The 26294-nt window shown below is 40.7% G+C and overlaps 1 protein-coding gene across 2 annotated transcripts in view; it reads left to right on the plus strand.

Moving 5' to 3' along the window:
• The window catches only part of LOC124156804 (locomotion-related protein Hikaru genki-like), a 42407-nt gene that overhangs the window by 9330 nt on the left and 6783 nt on the right, over positions 1-26294 (plus strand). Inside the window, exons 2-10 of one of the 2 annotated variants that reach the window (XM_046531330.1) lie at positions 10373-10435; positions 10608-10817; positions 11545-11636; positions 13231-13396; positions 13859-14032; positions 14753-14887; positions 17964-18185; positions 19581-19787; positions 22110-22430. In XM_046531330.1, coding sequence (XP_046387286.1) covers positions 10373-10435; positions 10608-10817; positions 11545-11636; positions 13231-13396; positions 13859-14032; positions 14753-14887; positions 17964-18185; positions 19581-19787; positions 22110-22430 — 1590 coding nt within the window. The remainder of the gene's footprint in view (positions 1-10372; positions 10436-10607; positions 10818-11544; positions 11637-13230; positions 13397-13858; positions 14033-14752; positions 14888-17963; positions 18186-19580; positions 19788-22109; positions 22431-26294) is intronic. The other variant, XM_046531331.1, reaches the window with a different exon arrangement.

Raw genomic sequence — 26294 nt, forward strand, 5'->3', positions numbered from 1 at the left:
CGTATTTCTGGTTCCAGCAGTCGGCGTGTGAGGTGACCTTGGGGCAAGGCTTGAGCGCTGATACGACGCACTGCTACCAGGTAGCAGTACCCTGCTAGCAGGTAGCGCTTGACTTAAATAAGGATTATTATTCCCCTATCAAACGAAGGAAACTTTCCGATCTTAGGTATTTTTAATGTGTGATTATTATGAGATCTTTCCCTGAGCTCTGTGCCTCATGCATGCATTAGTAATCTCGGGCAATGTAAAACTCCTATCTACTCGTATAGAAACTAGGTCCCTGTGACGTCACGTGGAGTGGAATCACATGGGCGCCAATCTGGCCTTTTCAAATGAGGTTGAAATTGACCTTTGCCATTCGTCTTAACTGGGATTTCTAACACCAAATAATTTGTATATTGTGAATACACTAACGGTGGGTGACGAGTCGCAATCAATGCCTTTCGTTTTCTTTGATGAAGGAAACTACCCTATTGAAGCGATTAAATAAATTCGCTGTTAACATTTTTGATATGAAACAGTCATTTTATAATTTTGCCAACCCTTTTTAAATATCAGGTCGCAGTTCGACGGTAAAATTAACGCCGATTCCAGCGCCTGTCAACGGATGCACACCTTAGACAGAAACGTCACGACGTGATTTTTTTCGCTCCGGGTGTACACTCTAAAATACTTTATTAGTCATTGCATTATTGCTCGAGTGGCGAAGGCTTTAATTAAACTGAAGAATCCATCGTGTGCGCAGCCGGCGTAAACAGGGCCCTTAAAGGAAAGTTGGACATGGACGAAGGGAAAAAAATGCCAAGCTAAAGCTTCATTTGTAATCAGACAGCAAAGATACACCGAGAAAAATTGTAAGTTGCCCTGCCGGACGTATGTCCTGGGTGGGTAATTGATACTGGTTTAAAATATGGATTTTGAATGTATTAAAAATATTTAAATTTAAAAAATGTTTCTCTTATGTATTTTAGTTAAAAAATACTTTTTAAAATTCTATTTAAGATACAGTCGGTATTTTGAGAGCTATATTATGTAGCACTTGAAGTCACTTTAGGTCCTTTGGGTAACAATTGGGTCTTGCAAAGTCGGTATAGTTTAGACGATTATTAGTTAAACCAAATTACACATATTAAAGGCCTTCTGTCTGTTTAACACACATATTGTTGGGAGAATTTAATTCATTACATTTATTGCATGTTCTTCTCATGATAGATTTTCATCCCGTATGAGAGCTAAGAAATTGACAGCTTATCCGTTGAACGGAGGTAATTCTTAGCTCAATGTTCACCTCTGGTCCTTGGAAGCCTTTGGAATGAATAAAAACTAATTTAGTTTAATGAAAGTTTGTTGTTGATGAAAGAAGTAGTTAACTTATTAAATTCTTGTTGCATATCCTCATATTAACAATTAACAATCTTAGTTTTCCATTAAAACTTCAGCTTGATAGCTAATCGGAAAGTGGGTTAAAATTGAGTTGCAGTATTTTACCCGAATAAGATGACAAACAATAAATCGAGTTTATATAAATTTTATATTATAATTATAAAAAGGGAATTGCCAAACTCTCTGGATATAACAAACTTGGTAAATGAAGTATTCGATGAATAAGTATCATCATCTGCAACGAAGCATACGCGAAGAACTGTTGTTACCTAAGAACGATATTATCAGCATTAATGACTAAATTGTACAATTGAATTTAACAAATAACGGCAAAGCCTATGTGATAGTAGCAGATCTGTTTGAAATAAATCCATTCCTATTTTTAAATATGTTTGATATAATATGGACAATAGATAAATTAAAGATTAGGTATATCTAAAATTTGAACTTTAACTTCAGACTGTTTCATGGCCACATATTACTGTGAAGTGTTATCTTATGAATAATTAAATATTTCGTATTTTAGGTAGAGTGGTTCCTTGGTAATTTTGTGAGTTTGAACTTTCTTCCCCGTGAAACCCAAACGTATTTGCACGACCAACGTCCGTCATTGAAAATTTTGAGTCCTGCACCGTACTAAAATATTTTTAATTTAAAAAATTCCACGCTAATTAAATAAAATAGGCATTCTATTTAAGAAAACGGTGTGGCATTTGTCTCATATTTTTATTTTATGTACACTTCCGCTGAAATCGAGAGATCTTTTAATAAGGTGACGTAAGTCAAAAGTGAAATTTGTGCGTTGTACGTCCTACTCTAAAACGGTGTGGCATTTGTCTCATATTTTTATTTTATGTACACTTCCGCTGAAATCGAGAGATCTTTTAATAAGGTGACGTAAGTCAAAAGTGAAATTTGTGCGTTGTACGTCCTACTCTAAAAGGAATAACTGAAGTAAATTAATCATTAAGTTGGATGCTTTGCAGTCCTAAAAGTTATAATAGAGTTTTTCGCATAATACATCAACAGGTGATATTAAAATTGTCTTGAAAATGTGCAAAATAGCGAAAATATCCTTATGACGGAATGGAATTGGTCTTTGCGCCACTGATGTAATCGTGAATCATCTTTAGAAGGGAAAATTTTAAAATTTTCCGGTTAGCAGTTTGTCTTTTCTGTCGGTATTCACCTTTTTCTCTCACTCCCTGTTAGCACTTGTGCTTATAGTTAAGTGCACGGCAGGTAAAAATATTCTCCTGGAAAACGCTCTACGAAGATCATTCACTTTCGTAAGGTTTCTTTAATTGCATTCCGTTTTCGGAATGAAAAAGTCAAACTATCACTCACCCTATTCGGTCTAATTACACTTAACCTAGATTTCCACGTAGGACTGCTAATAATGTGGATCAAATAGGAACCCAGTTGCTACGTGACTTTGATATGACACCCAGTGGTACAAGTCTTTGAGTAATCAAAATTTATAAACGTTATCTTTCATTAGTAGCCTTTAATAATAACTTAACTTTGTCCTATAAGCTTGTCTTCTTCGTTTTCTATTTCTAAGACTTAAGTACGCCTGCGATATTTTTATGTCGTCTGGGAGAATGTGCTACGATTCTGCCCATTAACTTCAAAATCTTGGAAATGATTAGATAACAATATATTATTGTTTTCCGAAACTTCGTCAAAATTGTTTGCTATAAATGATCAAAATATCATGAGTTCATAGTTAAATTTAGACATGAGGTCAAGAGCAAAATAAATATTTTTATTGTTAGCGTGAGGGTATGTTGATAACTGATATACAGGTATATATGTGCATTGTACCTATATACAAAAGGAATTGAAGGCCGATGAAAGTACTACATACGAAAATCGAATAAGCTGGATAAAATACATGGGAAATTCAGTGGGGGCTATCACTTCCGGAATAGGAGCTACTTAGACTTCATAGATTTTTTGTGAATGCCTGGCAACCAAGGAAACTTTCTTGAATCCGGTTAGCGTTGATTGTATGTGACTGTTTATGGGAATTTTCGGAAATATAAATGAAGCCATTTGAATGTTCGCCAGCTCTATTTAATTTCAGTCTGCTATTCACCTGCTAAGGAAATCTTGTGAATTACAAAATCAAGGGAAAATGAGGAAGGTAGATAGAATATGTTGTTATGCGAACATTATGTGGGGCAACCACGCGTGAGTTTCCAATGTTTAACGCGAGGAAACTAACGCATTCATTCATAAGTCCTGCAAGTCGCCAGTCTGGAGTGACAACGAAATTCCTCTCGCCGCTCGTCGTCATGAGAACGCGTCCTGGCTCAAACATCACCTGCGGAAATGGACCCGTTTTGGAGTGCGTCGTGATGCTTCGCCTTTAAAGGGACTCCGCTCTAATGTTTGCCTGCGGGTCGGTGCCTGCGCAGACTGCCTCTCTCTCTCAATCAGACTCTCTGTCTCTGTCCCAGTGCCATTCCGCTGAAATCGATTGCATTACACACTCAAATCACTTTCGGCGAATGTGTGCGTCTCCAAGCGCCAGGGACTCGAGTGAAGAAATTATCGGTTCCCGCTTATATCATGCTTGTTGGCGGTTTATCGATCGCCAATAGAAGCAGCAATTTTCTAGAACAAGCTCAATAATTCCATTTTTACATTGTGTATTGTCTCATTTACATTTTATGATGTGGTAAACATTACAGAGTTTATTTTTTAAATATGTTTTCGGACCTATCGCGCTTTATGCACTCTTGTCTAGACAAGAAATTCCTTCGCGCAGTCATTTTTAAGTTGATATCTGCATCATTGGTTCATTTATGTTTCATCTGATATAGATCAACAGTGTGACAAATTTTCAATAATGCGTAGTTTTTTTCAACCCATGTCATGTCACTCCTGTAGTAAACGTTTATAAGACAATAGAGGCACCTAAAATTTTCAAATGCCTATAATGTTGTATGCTAAAACTATGAGTTTATAGGTTGACTTCCAAATTATGTATTCTTTTTTTCAAAGAAATCTAATTTGATTACACTAATTACACTAAAACTGTGAAAATAGTTATCTCCTTTCCTCACGTACGCTCTTAGTTGGCTCAGGTACGCTAATCAAAAGGTGTGATTCCCGTTTTGTTTACATCTTCACCAAATGTTATAATTTGGCATTACTACTTTTCATTTCAATCCATATATTTTAGTGATTTATTAAAAATATTGCTCAATTGCACTATTATAATCCATTTTCGGGTGTACGTCTGCGTGCTTAATATTTGTCTCAACGTTTCATTCCACTTACTGGGAACGTCGTCAGGAGAATCACGACGATCGTGGAATGAAACGTTGAGACAAATATTAAGCACGCAGACGTACACCCGAAAATGGATTATAATAGTGCATCTAATCGCTGCGAAAACCTTAAAATTAAAATATTGCTCAATTATTGTATATTTTTTAATATAATGAAATGAACCAACTAGATGAAATTAGTTATTATTTCGTCCAGTCGCTAATTTCCCTAGTTATGAAATCTGGGAAATGTGCTTTTACAGAGCCTTAAAAAAGAAGATCGATAATTAGCGTCTTTAATAGGTTTCTACAGGTCTTATTCGCGTGTTAGCTGTTCTACAAAACTGTTATTACTAGTATTATTGTATATTTTTTAATATAAGTAAATGAAGCAACTAGATTTCGGACCTATCACGCTTTATGCACTCTTGTCTAGACAAGAAATTCCTACGTAAGAAATTCCTTTCCAAGCACGAAAGTAATCAGAAGAAAAATGTTGGAGTGTGCTATGGTGCATTAAGTTTTCATGCAAGAATCGGATTATTCAAATCATTTTTACCGATTCCCGGTGGAATAGATATGTGTAAGAGAAAATTAGATCAATGCATGAGAAATATGCTGTTAATAACTGTAAGAAATAAATTCAAGGGATTGTTTGGTCGTTTGGAAACTTCTTCACGCTCGAGAAGAGTTTATTTCGGATTTCCAGCATAGTGATTTCAGAATTGACGTGCACAAATCAAAGCAAATGGAAATGGTAGCGCTGTAATGTGGTTAAAATTCTATTTTTTGTATGCTAATACCCCAGCCCTTCTTGGTATGTATGCATGCCTACGTCAAGATTCCAATATGAGCCAGGAACAGTTCAGTTTTTATAATTGAGTGCTTGCTGTGCGGCAGGACCCAACCAACGCTTAAATGTGTACTCATTTTATGTATGATCTATGTTTGCATACTTGGCATTATCACAAGTAAACTGTCCTTCATTGTTTTAAATGCTGCATTAGCCTCCTAGGTACGGTATTTGGAGGAGGCCACCGACACCTTGAGAATTTTACTGTGAGCCATTCCGCCTCCAGCCTATAATTTCGAAAGTTGGCAGTTCACTTCATTAATTATAGTGTCTATTTCATCATGTTTCCGAACCATCCACAAATACCGGGCGGTTTAAAGTTTTGGGATGATTTTATATTTGCCGTTGTGATATTTTCTGTCAATTAAATTTTTAGCACAGACAAAGATCCTCCTTCGCTGAACGCATTCCGCTGTCAATTTCCGGTTGTTCTTCATTTTTGTTTAACACTATCACTCCCATGCCTTCAAATCGTTCCACTTCCTCAAAGTGGCACACGTTCATAATCTGATGTTCTGCAACTGTGCGCAGCCCATATTTTGCTAGCACACTCATATCCGACCCCGGAAGTGTGTGTTTCTTGTTTACGTTGGGGTATTTTTTTCTACCTGCCTCGATTGCTCCGTTCAAACGTTAAGGGTGTCTCTCAATGATTGCTGGAAACTTATCCGATCGATCTTGAATGTTTTTCACGTACAAACTCCATTCCTAAAGTGCTATCCTTGCGTCATACTAGTTACGTAGTGAACATTATTTCGAATCAATCTGACATCGGGGAAATCACTGGTGAATGAATGCCGGTTAAGTACCATCTGCCCATCTATCGGTCGCACATCGAACCGGAGGCCGCCTCCGCTCGTTCGAGGTCCAGATTCGAGTCCAAGAGATCCTCGCCTCATTTCCCTACGGACTACAACTGCGCTTTCGCTCGGGAGTGGCATCCAGGCCAGTCCATCCGTTTTCGCTTAAGCCGCGAGTCACCTGTTGGAACCGTGGATGATGTTCGTGGCGTGCGCGCGGCGGCCATGTTGCCGGAAGGGGGCGCTGTGTTTCCTGCGGGTGGTGGTAGTGTTGTATTGAGCGGCGGCCGGAAGGATCGGGGTCAGGGGGGCGGGGGCCTTTTAAAGCACGTATGGGACCCTCTGGAAGGTGAAAGGGGCCTTTTAATGTGCTGAGGGGACGTTTGAAAGGGCTGAGGGGGCGTTATATCGGTCACTTTTTAAAGGGCAGGAGGTCCTTTAAAAAGGCCTTCAATATGCGGTCGAGGGGTTCCTCGCTGGCAATCACCCTTTGCTGCCGCCGCCGGGGATCGAACCCGGGTGCGGGGCGTTGCCCCCCCTTGAGCATTTGACGCGTATTCCTTGCAGCGACGGCGCTCCTCTTTGGCGCCGCCCCGTGGTATTGATCGGCGCCAGTCGCTGCGTTTCCTTTGGCCGCCTTCGCCATTGCAATTTGAAAACTGCTTTTCGCTGGTTTCCATTTCCCTTGGGTGCTCTGTGGTGCGGTGGGACCATAGAGTGATGCCTGTTTTAAATCAGCTTATTTAATGACCGGCTCTGGATTTGGAAAAATCACTGTAGAATATTAAACGTTGCTCATTCATATATGACAGTACTAATTTAAATTTGCTCGCACTTCAAGAAAGTTTACCAATAATTCCATATGTTAAAGTGATTTTCCATGTAAATGTACACCCATGCTTTCCGCGGCATGATAAAAATTAATATTTCCTTTGTTGTCAGTTACGAGAAATAAAGTACGGCCGTAAAATGCGACTTTTAAATTTTTGGGATATTTAAAGATTCCTTCGTGAGCGCCTCAATGATAAACTATTGCTATATTCGAGGCAACAAAAAGGTTACTTAATGCCTATAGGCTTAATCAGCAGTCTTCATAAGGTCATTATTGGTAGGGGCCTTGTGACATAAATTTATTAATAAATAATGTATAGAATATTTATGCTGTGAAATTTGAAATAGCTCCTGGCTCATAAGGGAGCCGGCCAATACTTTCCCTAACATGGGCTTCCATGTTTATCTCTTGAGAGACATTATTCCCGGATTGTCGCTCTTCAGAAGAAAATCCTTACTTGCATTGGTTGCTAACAGAACACGCACTTTCCATGTCTCACATGTTGCTTAATTTATTCCATATTCCTCTATTGTAATGGAACTTACTATTTATTATTATTTTTATCTTTGGTCGACATTAAAAGAAAAGTGAAAGATTGGTGAATAAGTGATATTGTAAACTTGCAATTTCTTTATTTTAATCTGAAATGTACAAAACATATTAAATTATTATAGTTTTGTTGAAAATCCCCTAAAGTTGAAGTTGAAACTTGTAATATAAATGCTATGCTCTCAATGTTCCACATGTTGTATTGAATAACTGGAACCTTCTGACAAGCCATATGGCTTAGAAGGACCAAGTTTGTATATGCAATGCAAATTAAATAAATAACTCTCTGAATAAAAAATAACTTAAAAACCAACGAATAAATAACCAAGGGATGTTTGCACCTACTCATTCACCTACAGCGATAACAAGCCTGTGAAGCAAAATCCTCTAGTCTTCCTCTTTGAGTAGCACTTTCCCCTCGAGAAGATGTTTATATATTTTTAACTCAGAATAAGTTCCTTGGCCTTTTTCGAGGATTCAGAAACTGGCCGTATTTTCGAGGGCATGTCCGGGAAGGCTTCTTGAAGTGGACGGTTCTGCGTCTGAGGACAGAGGTAAAGGAGCAGGATTTTTGAGATGGGAAAAGGTGCGCTAGACGGAAGAAGATGAGGTGTGAGAGGGGCGGGGACTGCCGGCATACGTCACGCTCTTCATCACCATCTGCCTCCTCTTTCTTAAATAGGAACTGAGGAAAATCTCTCTAAATATGGCCATGTGTATTACAGGTGTTGCGTCTGTGAAGTGCAATAAAAATGCGGTGTGGTGCTTCTCCTATTTCTATTGGGAAGGAATTGGGTGGAATTATTTAGGGTGGATGGATTAACGCTATGGTTTAAATAGAAAAAAACATAAGAAAAATGTTGGTAGATCTCATTAGGCAATGTACCTAAAATAGTGCATTGGTCCTATTAGGTAGGTATATGTACGCATATCACCTAAACAAAATGAGATTTCGCCACGATTTTTTGTACACGATAGCTTTAGTATTATAAGATTTGAATTCAAGAAGTAAAAGCCTTAAAAAGTGCTGCGTATTTTATAATTAAACCATTTTCAAATGTGAAATGTGCCAAAAAAATTTATATTGGCCCTTCTTGAGTTACAAATCTTCCTCGTACGTCATATTTTTGTATGATTGAGTTTATTTTTCTTTCTGTTGAATTTTGGATAAATTGTTCATTGCGCTTCGGTAGTTCAAGTCGTTTGTATCCCAAAACGCGGCGAACCTCATCCAAGAGAGAGACGAGGCTGTTCACAATAATTTTGGAGGGGAATTTGTGTCCTACGTATTAAAAATCGAGACAGTTTTACTCAAATTGTACTCCTCCGACTGGGCAGGCTGGCTACGGTATTTTGCAGCACCCGAGGTAATTAGCCTCGCCATAGGCGATGCAATAAATCCCTTTCTTCCGGGAAGTTTCTCAAGTAAAGGATAGGAGAGGGAAAAGGAGAAAGTGGATGGGGGAAAGATTGGAGAGATTCTCTATGCTTGTGGGGTTTTGAGGGAGTTCACCGATAAACGTATGAAAAAAACAGTGGTCGAGGCAGATATTTTGGGAGTCATTGTGCTTGGAAATTGGCTCAACGAACGATTTTATTGGTGGTGATCCTTCCTGCGAACTGCTTTGGTCGTGGTGCATACACTGGTGTCCTAAGAAGGCAAAAATTGCAGTAGACGCGGCATGTCCAACTACGGAGTACGAGTGTAATAAGGAAATTGGCTGTATCGTGGGGAAAGGAAGTACTAGAGAACTTCATTTATGGAACTAGTTAGTTTCAGTGTAACGTTCGTTTGGAAGTTCCATTATTATAACCCACCTTACAGTACCCTTAACAGTAAATTTTCACTTATCTTATTCAATTGCTAGTGGAAAGTGGATCTTTTTAGTGGACTCTTTGCCTGTTAAACGGTACATATGCATCATATACAGGGTCATTTCGCTCCGTCTTCGTCGTCCCTTCATTCTCTGGATTCATAACGACACCTGTCTCTTGGTAGCCGATGTTTGCGGTGAAATCCACGTACGTAATTGTGAGAACGCGTTTCACCGTGTTGTTTATTCAATGAATCACTCATTCTCAGTCAAGGCGAACGAATTATAATTCCTCACTTTGATAAACTATTAGAGTCACCTTCGTATAATGTTTCTTTTTTACACATTTTGGCACGCTCATAGTTCGATATCGCGGAATCTCAAATTGCTAATCCGAAAAAGGCTATTCGGGCTTCCAGCCGGGTGGTCTCTCTCCATTCTGGCGACGTTTTGGAACGAGTCGGGTTCCATCCTCAGGGCTAATAAATAGCCTTTTTACGAATATATTCGCCGGGAAAGCATCAGATATTACTTCAAATTGCTAATGTTTTGATTGCAGCAAAGGGACGAAATATAAGGGTGGAGTTAAAAAAGCAACTTTGGCCTAGTAGGCACAGCACTTCTTATCGCTTTCTGAAACACTATTTTATGAGCAGTCCATTTTTGTGAGGAATTCGCCTAGTTTGGTTCCAAATAACGGTGATACTATGCCCTCAGCACTTGAACTTCTCCGCAATTGAGCAGTATTGTACTCGTGGATGGAAATAAATTTATACGAGCCTTACCTTTTTTGGAGTGCCATCGGTGTTGTCACCTTTTCTGGCTCTATTTTATGTCACTAAATATCTCTTTCCTTGCAGTGTCCTCTCTTTCCATCCGTAGGCCAGTAGAGGCAACCAGACCAGAGCAGAGACGGGCTCAAGGTACTTCCTTTAAACAGCTTTCTCACATTGACGCGAATTCCAAGTCTGCACTTTTAAGAGTAACAGGGTGCTTCACTCGCCATTTTACCAGTAATTTAAATATCCTCTCCGGATATACGTCGTCTGTGGCCGCAGGGCTGCCACCCACCCACTAACTCTACTTCTTCCGCAGGGTGGACGGGGCAGGGGTGCCAACCGCCGGCGGTGGCTCGCCGAAATGGAGCGCTTATGTCGGCGCGGGACCGCGTGCTCACGGACTACGAGGCTGTCACGGAGGTCAAGTTCCCCGGCGAGATTGGACCGCTGGGCGCCAGGCGCCTCTGCAAGATCAAGTGTGTGGGCGGACAGTGGGTGGGACCCTTGTGCCTTGCAGAGGGCGAAGGTGAGTGGCCCCGGGTGGAGGGCCTTTGGATGGGGGCCCGTAGATGGGGACCCTCGATGGAAAATGCAAGTGGTTTGGGGGCCCGTTGTTGGGTGGCTGCAAAGGGCGAATGCGAGTCACCTTGTTATTCGTGGTGGAGGGCCCCGGAATGTCTAACACATTAAGTGCCAACTAATTTTCCAGGTACTATGCTAAAATTTCCAAGGCATTTTTGCTGATTTTGCAGAAGTTTAAGGAATAAAATTATGCCTGAAATGCAAGTGAAAGTATTAAAAAAAAAACTCGAGAAAACCATATTATGAGTGGTTTCACCTTTTTATTACATCGTTTGACATTTTATTACAAATTATGATTTAGGTAATAATTTAAACAATACATGATGTTAAGATAAAATTAATAATGACCACCGCGCACCTGGCACTTCCCCCGAGAGATAGGAGGGGCGCGATACCGCTTCCCATCACTCAAAGGGTTGAAGGGAAGTGGCCCTCGGTGGGGCCCTTCGCTGGCTGATGCGTGTGGGCCCGTGGGTGGCAGACGGCCGATTCGAGTGTTCCCCCGGGGCAGCAGTCGATTCGTGCAGATAACAAAGCGCGATTTTGCCAAGTCCGCTCTACTGCAATGTCATGCCACCCTTCAGTTAGCGGATACCAAACTTTTGGTTGAACGGGGGCGAGAATGGGTTTGGTGTATTCGAGAGATTTGATGTGTCTCTACTCCGTTGCAGACGCAGGCCGTTTCCACCCGTTGCTGAGAAGCTGTCGCCTGGAGAGGACGCCACCCCACCTGCTGGTCACTTACAGCAACGTCACCATCTCGGTGAGTTAGCTGGGAGCCTCACAGAGGCAGCGCCAATCCCCTCAGCCGTTCCATTCATTTACGGAGCTGCCCACGGACACCATGCACGTATCATTTGGCTAGCCTCTGACCTGAGCCTCTCATCATGTTTTCTAGCATTATCTATAAAATTATTGCGAAGGTTTTTTTCTCCTACTATTAAAATGGGAAGCCCTTAATGATTGATTGCCGTTCGTAGACTAATCTCCCTGATAAGAAAACGTGAATGTATGTGATAAATCCCTCCGTTAAGTAGGATATTATTAAGAATGGATTTTAGCCGAACCAATTTTTTCCTCAATAATTTCAATATGTATACCCACTAAGACAATGGCAGATTGTCGAACATGCACGTGTATTTTCTTTTCCTTCAATTTGTTTAGTGTTGCCGCCCAAAATGGTTTTTGCTTTGCACTTTCTTTTCAAGGATGAGGGTAGCGTAGTGGGTAAAACGCATGGCAGAAGGCACACGAGTCTATGATTAAGCCTTTTCATAGCTAAGACTAAAATCCATGCAACATACCAGGTATTGTGAGAATTAAACTATTCTCCCCGACTTGAAATTTCCAAAAACAATTCTTTGCGCTCTGCTTCATTCAAATGAGCATTCTGTCTACGTGAGTGGATGAGTTTTTGTTCGATAAATACTCTTATACTGTTTGAGAACTTCAGTTCATTTTTTTATTTGAGTTTTTCTTGCGCTTTTTGTAACTTGCAGCTTTTTAATATTTTATTTAGCTTTAAATATTGATTTCTTTCTTTTCTAGCATAAAAGTTGTCGTAGTCAATGCAAATATATACTCTATTAATGCTCTCTACATTCAAATATTTTGAGAGGATGCTTTAAATTATTGTTTTGCATCTCGCACTTTCTACTTCTGGAGCGTGGAAAATTGTCCTTCATATTGGGAAAAATTCGTATCAAAATTTGATAAAATTTAGAAAAAGTCACTCAAAAATCCGTGGTACTTTATTTAATGTTTTCAACGTTCACATTTTATTCTAAAAATACCTCAGAAATGCGGATTTTTACCGTTGTTACTAGTCGCATGGATTTTGCAGAAATATCTCGGTAATATCGTATAAAAAATTATATTTAATTATTTGAGTTGAAGACTGGTATTTTAATAAGAGACATTGGTAGTAATTATTTTTATTCTTAAAACCAGGCCTGATTTGTACTAAGCATAGTTGGCTTGAGAAAATTATGATATCAGAGTTAGAAAGATTTCATCAGTCCAAGGCGACCTTAGTTGAAGAGCCTCTTAAGGACAGTAAAAAACGGGACACCTAAGAGTGCGCTGAGGACCCAAAGAGAGTTTTGCCGCACACTCCATAACTGAAAGATGTTGATGTGAAACTTAAGATGCCATCTAAGCTACATCCTACCTCTGATCCCGTAAAATTATGTTCATGATTTTGGGGCATTTTTTTTAGTTCGTCGGGCATGGCTGAGGGGGGGGGACTTGCTTGTTGGGCCATTGCGCTCCTCGATTGAATGGCTTTCCGGCGCAAACGTGGTCTCTTGTTGAGCCGCTGGCGTTTGACGACTCTTTCCAACGGTCTGTCTTTATAGCCTGATGCGGGGGCGTGGTTTCCGCATGGTGCCCAAATAATCGTGCGCTGCAAAGAGCTCGGCGTGTATAAGCTGCTGGGAGAGTCAGCGCTGGAGTGCCGCAACGGAGCGTGGTCCAGCCGCTTGCCCGCCTGCGTCCCCACCACGCTACTCACCAACTACTCAGGTGAGTGAGTCTGGGCGGGTCCATTATCACGTGCTGGTGGGTCGCGGGCTGTTCGACTGTGAGGCCTCACATTTGAAAATATGGATATTTGTGTAGGACCTTGCGTCGATTCTTGCGGAAACATATAGAAAACTTTAAGTAATGCTGAAATACACTTGTCTTAGTAGTATAAGTGGTGTATGTTTATTTGGGGTTTGTCGACGACTAAGGTCATTAATTCCACTCTCGATCTACTTATAGAGCAAGTAGATACAGCTAGATGAAAGAATTTACATCTTAGTGTGACCTCAGTTGTACTACACTCAATGCTGTCTTCTCTTTCGGCTGGCGGCGAAGTTATATACGATCATTCACATATTAATTATTGTTTTTTTGTCATTATCATATGAGGCATTGCAATATTGGAGCCTTGGATTGCAGTTTGGCTTCTGTGATCTTCATTTGTTATCTCTCTCCATTCAGAGGGCTCTCCGCCAACTGTGCTGGTTCGTATCCCGTCCGGGTCTGCGTCGGCCGAGCCCTCCGGGGACCTGGCTGTCTTTCCAGGCACCATATTGCACCTCGAGTGCCTCTTCTCCCGGAAATTGGGCAACCCGGAGTGGAGCTGGACGTCCACGTTCCGCCAATACCTCACGGGTGTGTCCTTGGCTGTACATGTTATCATCAATCAACTGTTGCATACGCTACTGTTTCCCTACTCCCAAGAGAAATTTATGAGTCCTCACTGAACTAAAACAACCGGCCTGCGTTGCTACACGTACGCTAAGATTGAACTACGAAAACATCCATACAAATAACGATAATGGGCTATAATTTATGTCAAATCAATATTAGCCATATCCTTTGGATTATTATCCAATCACTCAAACCTTCGGGATTATTAAGTTGAGCTACTAATTGAGTAAAGTGAATAATTCCGAAGACAGGAAATTCAAATACTAATTAGAGTTGGTATAATGCAAAACATCAAATTTGATGATTTCCTAAGACAATTGTAAAACCAGTACGGAGTATATATTTCCAACTAACTTACGAGAAATGGAATCAAAAAGCATTCACAGAGATGTAAAGGCAATTGAAAGCCTAATTTGTGTAATCTATTGAATGGTTTTGCAATTGACAACGAACGCAAAACTAAATTCTATCTAAAACAATACAACTCGAAAATATTTTTATCACTGTTCTTTAACAATATATTTTTAGTATTTTTGTATTTTTTAAGTCGTTCCTTGAGGGACGTTTATAAATGCGGTTCTCAGTCGTCATAGTGCGTTCTATTCAGCAAATTTGGTGAAGAGTTTCAGTTTAAACCCCTATCTATCACAAAAATTGAAAAAATCTCTTCGCTCTCTGCAGGTTGGGCGATAGCGCCAGAAGAGCGTGACTGGAAGTATCGCCTCTCCATCTACTACAGCAAACCACTCGACTCTGGCGTGTTCACCTGCTCAACCCCGCGAGGAATCACCAACAGCATCAGCGTCAAAGTGGTCGGTGAGTGTCGTCGCTAATGCACGGCTTAATTATTAGAGCTACCATAAAGGTATTCACAAAGGAAGCATAAAGAGAATGTATTTTCAGAATCCACTGTTTACTCAATTTCGGCCTCAGCTCTAAACTCGATTCGGAAACTTAAGAAATGCATATATTTCTCATTACCAATCAACCAGTTTTAACGGTTGTATTGTAGACCTTGAAACTAAAATAGTATAAGTTTTAAGTACACCGGGACTAGCCACGGTGAAAACTTATACTGGAGTCACCCGCAATGCACAATCGTGCGAAAGATCCACAGAGAACACAGAAAGAACATTCTCTGTGGATCTTTCGCAAATTTTATATGGTGAATTACATTATATAATTAATATTTTCGAGCGTAACTTTGTGGAAATCCTTTATTGTAGGAATAGAAGAAATAAAAACTTGTCTATTTCCACATGGTAATTTATAGTGACCAACTCCACGTCCACCCGACATTATGCCCGTCCACTAGGCCACAACAAATTACCATTTGGAAATATCCAAGGTTTTATTTCTTCTATTTCTACAATTAGATAATGAATAATAAAATATGCCTCCATTTTGGCGGGTTCTGAGGATGAGAATAATGCATATCGCAGTCATCTTCCACTGTGACGTTTACGAAGTTCATACTCCAGGACATTCCCCATGTTTAGGCAACAAATTAGTTTGTATCATCGTTGATTTTGCTGCAATTGAAAAATAGTTGGGTAAAACTTTAAAAACGTCTTTGTAAGGCCAGGAACTTGTAAGAAATACATTAAAATTTTGAAAAGTATCTATTATTAAGCGTTCATTTTACGTCAAAAATGCATTTGGAGTCAAAGTTGAAGAAGGACGAAAAACTCCCTCCTTCGATTTTTATTCCGAAACCAACTAATTTTTTTTACTTTTTGGTGCCCTTAATTAGATTGAATTTTGAAATATATCTTATATCAAACCTCATTTCAATAGGCAGCTCTTTCTACTTCATTGTTGTTATTTGTACGAAGATTTCATTTATTTTTTATCCATAGAACACAAAAAATTGACGGAGCCCTTTTCAGTCATTTTTTACGTGCATGTAGAAGAGAAGAAGTTGGTTCCGTGTGGCTACGCCGAATGACTTGCGCCTCCTCTCCCTGAAAAGGTTCTAGATATTAGTATTTCGTCTCTGTCAGCATGTAGATAATTAATTTTATTCTTAAGTATCAAGAGAATTTCCTTAACACTTTTTTGTCTTATTTAATTTATGGGAAGAATTAATGTCCTCCTTTTTAATGGAATTGAAATTCAATACTTAATAATCCTTAAATAATTTTGCATCGTCAATTATTTTACGTCATTTCATAAATTTGATCGCACTAGCTCAGAATATTTAATATTGTTTGTTTTGTAATATGAATTATAAAATATTTTATTTATTTATTAAATATCGGGCTTTATATAATAAAATTAATTAATTTAGCATCGGGCGACGTAGTGGTTAGTTTTCCTAAAAACTTGCAAATTACACTTATAAGGAGTTGATGTGAGATTTGTTTTTATCCGGGACCTCAATACGTTGTTCTGCGGTTCAATCGCCTTTGATTAGGATATATTTCATATGCCTGATAATAAAAGCTTTTTTTCATTAAAATTATTTTATAGTCTATAGACTTTATTATGTCTTGCAATATTTTTTGTAATAATTTATCCTTTTAATTAAATTAATCTGTAGCTCTATTTTCACACACAGGTGAGATTTTGTCCTGCCTTTCACGTCCTTGGCGTCAGCAATATCCTCCCCCCCGCAATATGCAAATAAATGTTGTTCAGTGATATCCGTTGGTAAAGCCTATTTTTCTGACGAATCGTATGCCGCTAATTAAATCCTGTGGGATTGATTTCGTGGTAACTAATAACGGAAAAATTTCCTTCGGTAAACGGTACCTTTGCAGGATCTAACGCCGTTGATGTAAGCACCCCGCGTTACACAGATTAATTGATATCTGCCTATGTGGTAGGATGAGGACCCGAATTCCATGTACGAGGGAGTCTGCTTTAAATCCTTTCGGACACGTAACCAAAGGCTCATTACCAGAAATGAATGCAGTTATTGGGCGATCGAAGCCTTAATATCGGACGATTCAAACATCCCTCCTCTGGCTGGATTCATAACGCCAATCATAAAGCAGGCCGCATACGAGAAATCATAGGCTCCCAGTTGGTGTGGTTTTAGTTTCGTATTCTTGACTCCAAGTGATTTGGGTGCGACGGATGCGGGATGCTTGTTGATTTGATCAGTGCATTTAATCGCTCGAGACGGAAAGACGAAATTACTGGTCGCTCCAATTGTGTACGAACGTAACGTGACGATCGTAATCCTTCTTTTTCGCGGTTCTTTTATACTGCAACACTTGAAACGAATGAATACTAAATTGGCAGATGAATGTGTGGTGGCAACATAAAAGGGCCAGGTTTTCCCAAAATCCATTTTATAGAAAGATATTGATTACATTAAGAAGGAAGATATCATAATTCATGAGTAGGAGAAAGGGAGGAAAAGATGTCATGAGATATATAATATGTATGTGTAAGAACATAATGTTAGATATATGTTGTAGGCATTACATAGGCTGTGAGAATAATCTACTTTTAGCTAAACACATTTTAAGCTATTGAAATCAATGGAGTACTCAACGATAACAATTTGTATTCTTATTACTATGCCGCTGTTGTTTTTTTAATCTTAGTGGTAGAGAATTAACTTGATTCGCTTTTAGCATAATTAATTAGACAAATGATATACATTGTGATGCAAAGAAAAGTATTCGGAATTGAACGTAATGCGCAGGCGCTGATTGCTTTAACACAGTAAGAAAATTTGATCTTGCCCTGTTTAATGCCATTTTTTTCCGCACAGGGATGCTGAGAAGGTTGATTGAATTGTGCCCATATTGCCACGATTGGTGGATGCTACCCTCGAGATTTGTCTTGCCTAGTGGCAGCACGTTGTTTTGATTTGCGCATGTGTCGTGATTCTCATTTGGATTGCACGCCACCTTTTCCCACTCTCCGTCTTCCGTAGCCGTCCACTGCGAGCCCTTGGACGTCGTCGGAGCAGAGCTGCAGCCGCCAGGCGCCTCGCCAGCGCCACCCGCTACGCCCGCCCCCACCGTCGCCCCAGGGTCGGCGCGGGTGCCGTCGACAGCGCGGGTCGAAGGGCACCGCCTGGGACAGACCGCGCACTTCCACTGCCCCCTGGGATACGCCCTCGAAGGACCCGCTAACCTCACGTGCCGGGCCTCGGGTGAGTGCGGGCCGACTGTTGCTGGCGCCTGACTGTCAACAAAGTGGGCGTTGAATTCATGAGAAGTGAGGCTCGCTATAAAAATCGCTGGTATTTTGATGGACCTAATCATGACCAAATCGAGTGACTGATTTTAGGCGAGAAATTACATTAACTTCGCGAGAAATATAACCCACTGTTCGTGCTCATGGACGAGAGTTCAGCGCCATTCGGTCTCGTCTCAGCCACGTTTCTCCAGTCTTGTCCCATGCGCCAATATGTCTTTCCATGGTTTTGAATGTCAAACGATGTCCTTATCTTGCTTTAAAATAATGAAAAACGGACTATTTACAGCTAAACTATAAATGGTTCATTTATAGAAAAGTATAAGTTTCTCTATTAGCCATTACTATTGCATTTCCCTTTACAATTCATTACGAGGCCTAGTGTTCTCTTGAACCACAACATAAGTCACAACCTACTGCACTCTCAACCGGTGGAAACCCTATGGTTACGCAGCAAACGAAAAATTATTTTTGTTATGCATATTTATGTCCATCACAGGCTCTCTTAAAGTTTTTGAGGAAAAGAAAACCTTGGTATTCAGCTATTTTTGTTCCCAGCCTATATATGTTAAGCAAGGTGTTTTAAGCTATCGATATCTGGGGTTCATATTTGGCCCGAAGGAATATTTTTTCCGCTTCATGTCACTCCCATCTCTTTGGCTGTCAGTCGTGATGCTGTGAATAATTTCAATAAAAATCCAAACACCTGTCGCTGAAATTGTAAGGTATTTTCAAAACCGTCGTCTGATTAGTGTAAAAGCAGAACGATACGAACTGCCTTATTGCCTCCTCAATGGTGTTACCTTTGATATTTAAATATTGATGCTTAAGGGAGTAGTTAATGGGAAGAGAGGGAGAATATATGTGGAAAGAGGAGAAAGGGACAATTTTTCGAAGTACGCTGGTGAAGCAAACTGTATCTTAAAGAAAAGATAGATAAACAAATAAGCATCTGATGTTACAGGTGGATCGAGGATCCTGGGCGGGCTCGCAGGGTTGATATGCCGAGGGGACATTCTATAAGCCTTTCCTTTTCAACCGTACAACTCGGGAGGGGAAAGGGGAAAGAAAAGAGGGGTTGGAAGGAAAAAGGATGGGAGGCGCCGCCGCGATGAGAGCCCGACGACGCCTCCAGGGAGGGAATAGGGAATCCCAACGCCGTCATTGAGGCGGCGGCGCCCACTACTAGCGAAACAATGCTTTGGTATTTCTACGGAAAGGAAATATTTCCCTATGAGGAAGAGAATTTTAGATAAAATTTAATCTAAGATTTTCCGTGGATTAAATCTGATGTAACAGTGGGCATATGAGACCACTTGATCTAACGAGTGTACGTCTGACGGTTTTGCAGGTCGGTGGTCGGGTCGCCCCCCTACCTGCCTTGCCATCCAGTGCCCCCCACTTCACGTCCAACCGCCGCTCTCCGTCGTCGAGCACAACGCAAGCTACGGCGGTCGCGCCGTCTTCCGCTGCCCGTGGGGACACGCCCTCTCGGGACCGCCAGGAATCGAATGCGAGGCTACTGGTCAGTGGTCCGGGAAAACTCCCACCTGCCAAGGTGAGTGTCTGACTACTGCATCAGGTATCTGGGTCATCCATTCCCGAAGTATATTCCATTAAATAACCTCTCGTGACTTCTGGTCGACGGGTTTCGACTGGTGAGATCGAAAGCGGATTCGAAGACTCTCGTCGTCGATTCAAGGTTAACTTCATAGGCTTTCCTGTATGATATGGGCATGTATCCTCACAGTTCGTGCTAGGCTTTGTAAATTTTACAAGATTGTTATAAGTTCAGGAAGCGGAGTATCCTGCCATCATTGAAGGAGCACGAGCTACCATTTGTAAAACATGAGTTATTGTTTCGCAAGAAATATCAAGGATCACCGATTTTTATCTCGATCGCTGTCACATTACGGATATTTTACCCCCTTGATTTTACCTCCTGCCACTAAACTCAATTAATGCAATGCGGTTACTATTATTGGACGTCGAGCACCGGTTCAACTGAATCTATTAAAAAGCCGAACTCGACCTCGCAACATGTGCGACGGTCGTTTATTTTTAAAATGCAAAAGTTTGAAATATTTAAATGCGAGAATATTTCTTGTTGTTGTATATTTTCTTATAGGTCCCCATCATTAAATATTCCAACTTCCTCAATCAGATTTCCGCTAGTTGTGAAAATATTCACAGTAGCATTATTTCCTTTTAATTACATGGATGCTCGGAGATCGTCTTCCCCAAAATGGCTTGAAGGCGCAATATCTAGTCTTCACTCGGCGATGGTCATTCCGTAGTGTAGGATTCAGTGGTTAATGTGTTTGTGGAAGAAATTTCTGGAACGATTCGACTCCGATTGGTTTATCGCAGAGATTACTGCTGGGCCTCGGTACCCTTCCCTATCACCAATCAAGCCAAACGAACCCCGCAGGCACGCGCGCATCGCGTATTATACCCCGCCGCCCATCAAGATGGACGACGAAGCATAAACGGTCAGCGCACGGCCCGCGAGGGCTCGTCAGCCGGATTGGCGGCGGAGAGTACCCAGGCCCAGGTCACGGTATGTGACTGTTCAAACTTTATTAGGGTATTCATGTACATTTCAATAAGTTGTTCATGCATTCTAAATACAATTCCTTGGCCCTTTCTTAACGAATATAAGGCGACTTGTGAGTCCACATACATGGTCAGGGAAACATTCACTAATTTAAAGGCTTGGAGGAGATCCATAGTTCTTTTAAGACCTTCCAGCGCGGCATAGATTTCCGCTGCATTAATACTGTAGCCCTCTGGTATTGGAAAGCTCTGTGAGAGTTCCCATATAGGAATTACCACTCCCCCTTGTGTCGGTGTGGCATCAGTATACACATTTAACTCCTCCTTGGCCCGAATGTAGGTGACTTTCCTATTGAATATTTCGGACTGTTGGAGCACTAACCACCATCGGATGTTACGTTGATACACGTGGGAAATTAGGAAGTTGGGCAACCGGAGCACATAGGCCACCCGTGCAAGGTAACCCGCCACTTTAAGCACATCACTTTTCCGTAGTTTTGGTATTAACGGTATCACTGTGAGCACTCTTTTCCTAGACTGTGGCGTCAATTGCACTGACCCATCTTCCGTATTTATGGTGACACCAAGATATTTCATTTCTTTAACACACTTAAACACTGATTTAGTCATATTCACATCAATACCCAGATCATTAAGCAAAAAGTTACATATTTCATACATACAAAACACTTTAACTGAGAAAAATAACCAATCATCAAGGTAACAAATCATTTTAATACTAGGGAATTTCTTTTCCACTAGAACTTTCACGTCCTCTGCCCACCGCTGAAGTATGGCTGGGCTTAAACTGTGCCCCATGGGCAATCGCGTGAATGCATAGGTTTTGTCCTCAATTTTAATTCCGTAGAACCGCCAATGGCGGTGGTGGATCTGCAACTGGTAGAATGCACTGCGCAAGTCTAATTTACACAAGTATGCATTAAGGGGAATACCGGAAAGGGCTTGGCCTGGGCCTAACAGCGACGAATTGTAAATGTTAATCTCACCGTGAAAAGTTCTTTAAAAATCATTAAATAGAATAAAATGTATCACCAAGGGGTTAAGATTTTGCAGCTTTGGCATTGCAAAAATTATCAGCCGAATAATTGCAAAATCATTTTTCCCTTTTAAAAATTTTCTGAGAAGCAATTTTAATATTACCATGCCATGAATTTGTACTGATTTGTCTTTGTCGTGGAAAATCGCTCTTTATCTCGGTTGTTTTCCCAAAACATGACGATTACACGATGCTGAAGCAGTTACCAAATCCGTCTTAGACTTATCTTCATCAGAGCCACATGATTCGCATCCGTGTTCGTTACAGTGGTGGAGTGCCCGGCGCCTCCAGCTCCCGATAACGGCCGCATCGTGACGCCACCGGTTGCGGAGGGGAGCAGAAGGCGGCGGAGACGGCGGCACCGGGCTAACCGGAAGAGGCGGCACGGCGGTGGAGAGCGGGCAAGCGCGGAGCGCGGCGCCTCGGAGCGGAGCGGGAGTGAGCAGGAGCGGCGGGAGGCGGCGCGGAAGAAGAAGTACGCTGCGGGTACCGCGGTGCAGTTCGCCTGCGCCGAAGGCCACCAGATGTTGGGCGAATCCAGCATCCTATGTACGGAGGCAGGCGTCTGGTCTCACCCACCGCCATTTTGTGAGTATGCACCGTCCACTCATGTAACGTAATTCCACCCATAAGACTTGGAATAATTTCCTGGGAGCAGTTACTCGCCCCCCTTTGAATGTGTGCCAATGCTAACGGCACATACACTGAAGAATATTCACGATAACATTGGAATTTTTGGTATGGTACACTATATGGAGGCAACCGACAGCTGAGCTAATTTTTGCCATGAGGGAAGGGTGGAGAGAAACCCGACGCCGGCATTAGCCTGCTCGTAACGAAAAGTGCCAAGAAGACCAAGGCTTCACGTCCCATCCGACAGACGGAGTGTTGTACTTGAAATACTCTCCACAAAGCACTCAAGCAGGGATGGGACAATCTCTGAAAAAACTCTAATGCCGCTGAGACCTTAACCCGGGACCACGGGGTAGGAAATTATGGCCACCACACTTGAAAATTCATTTATACGGTTCATGAGTAAGAGGTGGATGCAATGTATTCGCTGTCAATATAATGCTAAAAGAATATGTGTGTGGGTGTTTTCAAACTGAGTACATGAAGATGAAAGCCAAAAAATTGTACCCTGGTTACATAGAAAAGGAGGAGTAAGTAGTTTTTAAGATCTGTTTGCAATATTTCTCGGCATAAAAACGAAATAAAGCTTATTTTATAATTTTATCAATGAAAATGGGAAATCTGGACGAATGTGCTAGAACTATGTTGTTGGATCAGAAAGTAGGCCAAGGAATTTGGGAAGAAGCATTAAATACCGCATTTAGTTAAAAAATAGAACTGGAAAAAGCTCAATACAAGAAAAAAGTCATTATGAATTGTGGTTCATTAAACCATAACTCATTATGAGATGAACGAATATGAGGTATGGTTTTATAAACCATTTTTTCATCTCAAATTTACCATATACATGAGTGGTATATCCCTTCTGAGATAGTAAAATAGTCCGAAGTTCTTATCCAATAAAAATCCTACACATTGCCCTAGCCAATTCTTTCAGCTTTCCTCTTTTGCTTAGGGTTGAACGTTACAGAAGTTTGGTGACAACTTCCTTATCTTCAAGGAATTTTCATGCTTCCTTTTGTACAAATTCCCGTCCATTTTCACTTCTAAATATTTTTACCCCTTTTCCAGTCTAAATGTGTACATATTTTGTGAAAATTCACAGATTTTCTTTCACCTCACTTTTGTCGTTTATAGTGCGATAGGTCATCTGTCAGTTAAAGAAATTGTATCATCCCCACAAGGAATCTGATACACCGATAAAAATTGGAAAAAAAATTGACGAGCAAAATAAATGTGTACAAGTACTCCCAAGTTTCCTTCCAGAGTAGTGGTTGGGAGTGTTAGAATACGTTATTAACAAAATAAGCAGCGCCTGGGTGGAATTCGAATAGGCGTTGCCAAGGTATTGTTTATGTTGATGTAACTGTTTCTCTTGTTCGCAGTGGATGTGTACGTTATAACCTCTTATAAATAAAAGGTTTTTCCTGCGTGTGCTAACAGGTTTTGGGCCCAGGGCGTATTACGAGCCTATAAAAGAGGTTACGGAGTTTATAAAACGTACGTAGTTGCTGTCGGGCGAAATGGCATCGTTACATAATCAAGACGAAACAACTACGAAAGTTCCAGTGCTGAACTCAAACAATCATTTCGCATGGTCATTACGAGTAAAGGCGGAGTTACTTTTACGTGATGCATGGGAGGCTATCGTCGGTTACGAAGACGCATTGGACGCATCACTCACTCAAGGCGAAGTTCGGAGGCGAGCCAAAAGCAATACCATCGCACTATCCATTCTTTATAAAACGGTAGGTGATGAATTTTTGGGAGATATTGCTGACTGTACGACCGCAAGAGAAGCATGGAGGATTTTAGATGATTTGTGCAATAGTGAAGGGCTAGTTAATGGCGCAATGGTACTGAAGGAGCTTACACACTGCACCAAAACACCGGAGATGCCCATTCAGGAATACTTTGCAAAAATGCACAATTTGCAGAAGAGAGCAGCAAAAAGTGGATTTGAATTGTCCGATAAACAAGTCGCGGGAATTATTCTCGGAAATTTACCGGAAGAATAGGGAAGTGCACTAATTTTTTTTTATTGCTGAATTTGAAAGTTTAGCCTAAAAAAGAAACATTAGTATAGTCACTTTTATTTTCTGCATCTGGGGTACGCACTTTAAAACGTTTTGAAAGTCGGAAAATTTCATGTTGCGCTGAAACACAGTGCCTCCATCTTGATTGAGATGTGACGTCACAAGGCAGTAGTCACCAGTGGAGTATCACTGAATTCCGTCGCCTTCTTCAGCGCGGCGAGAGTTTCCGGGAATCGGTGGAGTTTGCTTCCTAAAAATGTCGTCTAGTACCGAAAACATGAATTCAAAATAGAATTATAAATGATTTTTTGTTTCAAATTTCATCTCGACGTCGAAACAAAAGCCTGGAGAAGATATTCATTCCCGTGCCTTAAGCACAAGCTATACGGAATAAATGGTTCAAGGCTGCTCCTGACTCTTACCTATCGATGATATTCTGTTTTGAAGATCATTTGAGGGTATTGTAAGATCAAATTGATATTTATATTATAATAATTTACTTAATAGGTACCTCAGTCACATCAGAAAGTGTGTTGAGTCAAAATATAGCATCTTCCGCGTAGACCTACGTAATTTATAAACTGAAAGTAGTTTCGTTAAAGAATTATGGCGCGACTGTTTTTTTACACGACCGGGCAAAATGCGTACTTTGCCCATGATATGTGCATATATGATAACAAACGATTTTTGTTAAAGTTAATCTTTATTTGTTGAAATTAGTACATTTATAGGTGATACAGATATAAAGGTACACGGCAGGTCGCGCGGCGTAATTTGTACTCCACTGGTGACGGGTTCATCTTGCTGATCCAAAACATTAGCTACAATACCTCGAACTTTGAAAACTCGCAATATAGGCAGTCAAAGTACATTGTAAGAATACACGAGACCATTATAGCCCAGAATGTACGTACAAAGTCGAAATCCTTGGTTTTCAAAGATTGACGTATTTTATACGCCAGCGCGCCCGGTCCAGGGTTATCAACTTTTATTTCATCCTATTTGTTAGTTGAAATTATATTTCAGAATGGTTCTTTTAGCACTGCTACTGAGGTAAACTGGTTGGTACTGAGTACAAGGTACTGAGGTATGTACTGAGTAAGTAAACTCCCTTTGGAGTAATGTGAATTACAAGTGTTCGAGATATATGGCATTTTATATTCGCTTTGTGTTCTTATTAATTATGCCTGTACGCATATTGTTGCTTGCCGCGAGCCTTTAATGGTTTGTGCTCTTGCAAGAGTGGTTTTCATTTTTAATGTGGAAGTTGGTCAGTATAAGCAAAGAAAATATTAACATTTTAGCGCACACCAACCCTTGTAGTCATCGTATCTCTGCGTTTGTAATGACACTGCTAAAATACCTAAACGCTATAATGATGATAAAAAAAATTGTCTCATGTCAATGATTGCTGCAATTATAATTAATGATAAACTTGATGCCGTATAATCACAATGAAGACAGCAAAAAATAATGCCATGACGCAGTCTTGAACCACGGTCCCACGGGTGAGATATATCTTAAGAGTCGTGCACGCTACCACTACCCCAACCGACCCATTGGGTGGAGGGGGACATTTTGGTTTTATATATATAACTTGTAAAAAGTAACGCATGAAAATTAATTAATTACAGCCTAACTAACGCCCTAATTGAAAAAGATGCAGCAAGGTACGCGGTCTACCCTTGTTATGCCCCGTTCACATTACCATCTTTCTTAACCAGCGTAAGATGACGTCAGAACCAACGCGCGTTCACACTTACCATGGTTAGACCCTGGCGAC

Source organism: Ischnura elegans, chromosome 1 (assembly GCF_921293095.1).
Source record: "Ischnura elegans chromosome 1, ioIscEleg1.1, whole genome shotgun sequence".
Classification (NCBI taxonomy): domain Eukaryota; kingdom Metazoa; phylum Arthropoda; class Insecta; order Odonata; family Coenagrionidae; genus Ischnura; species Ischnura elegans.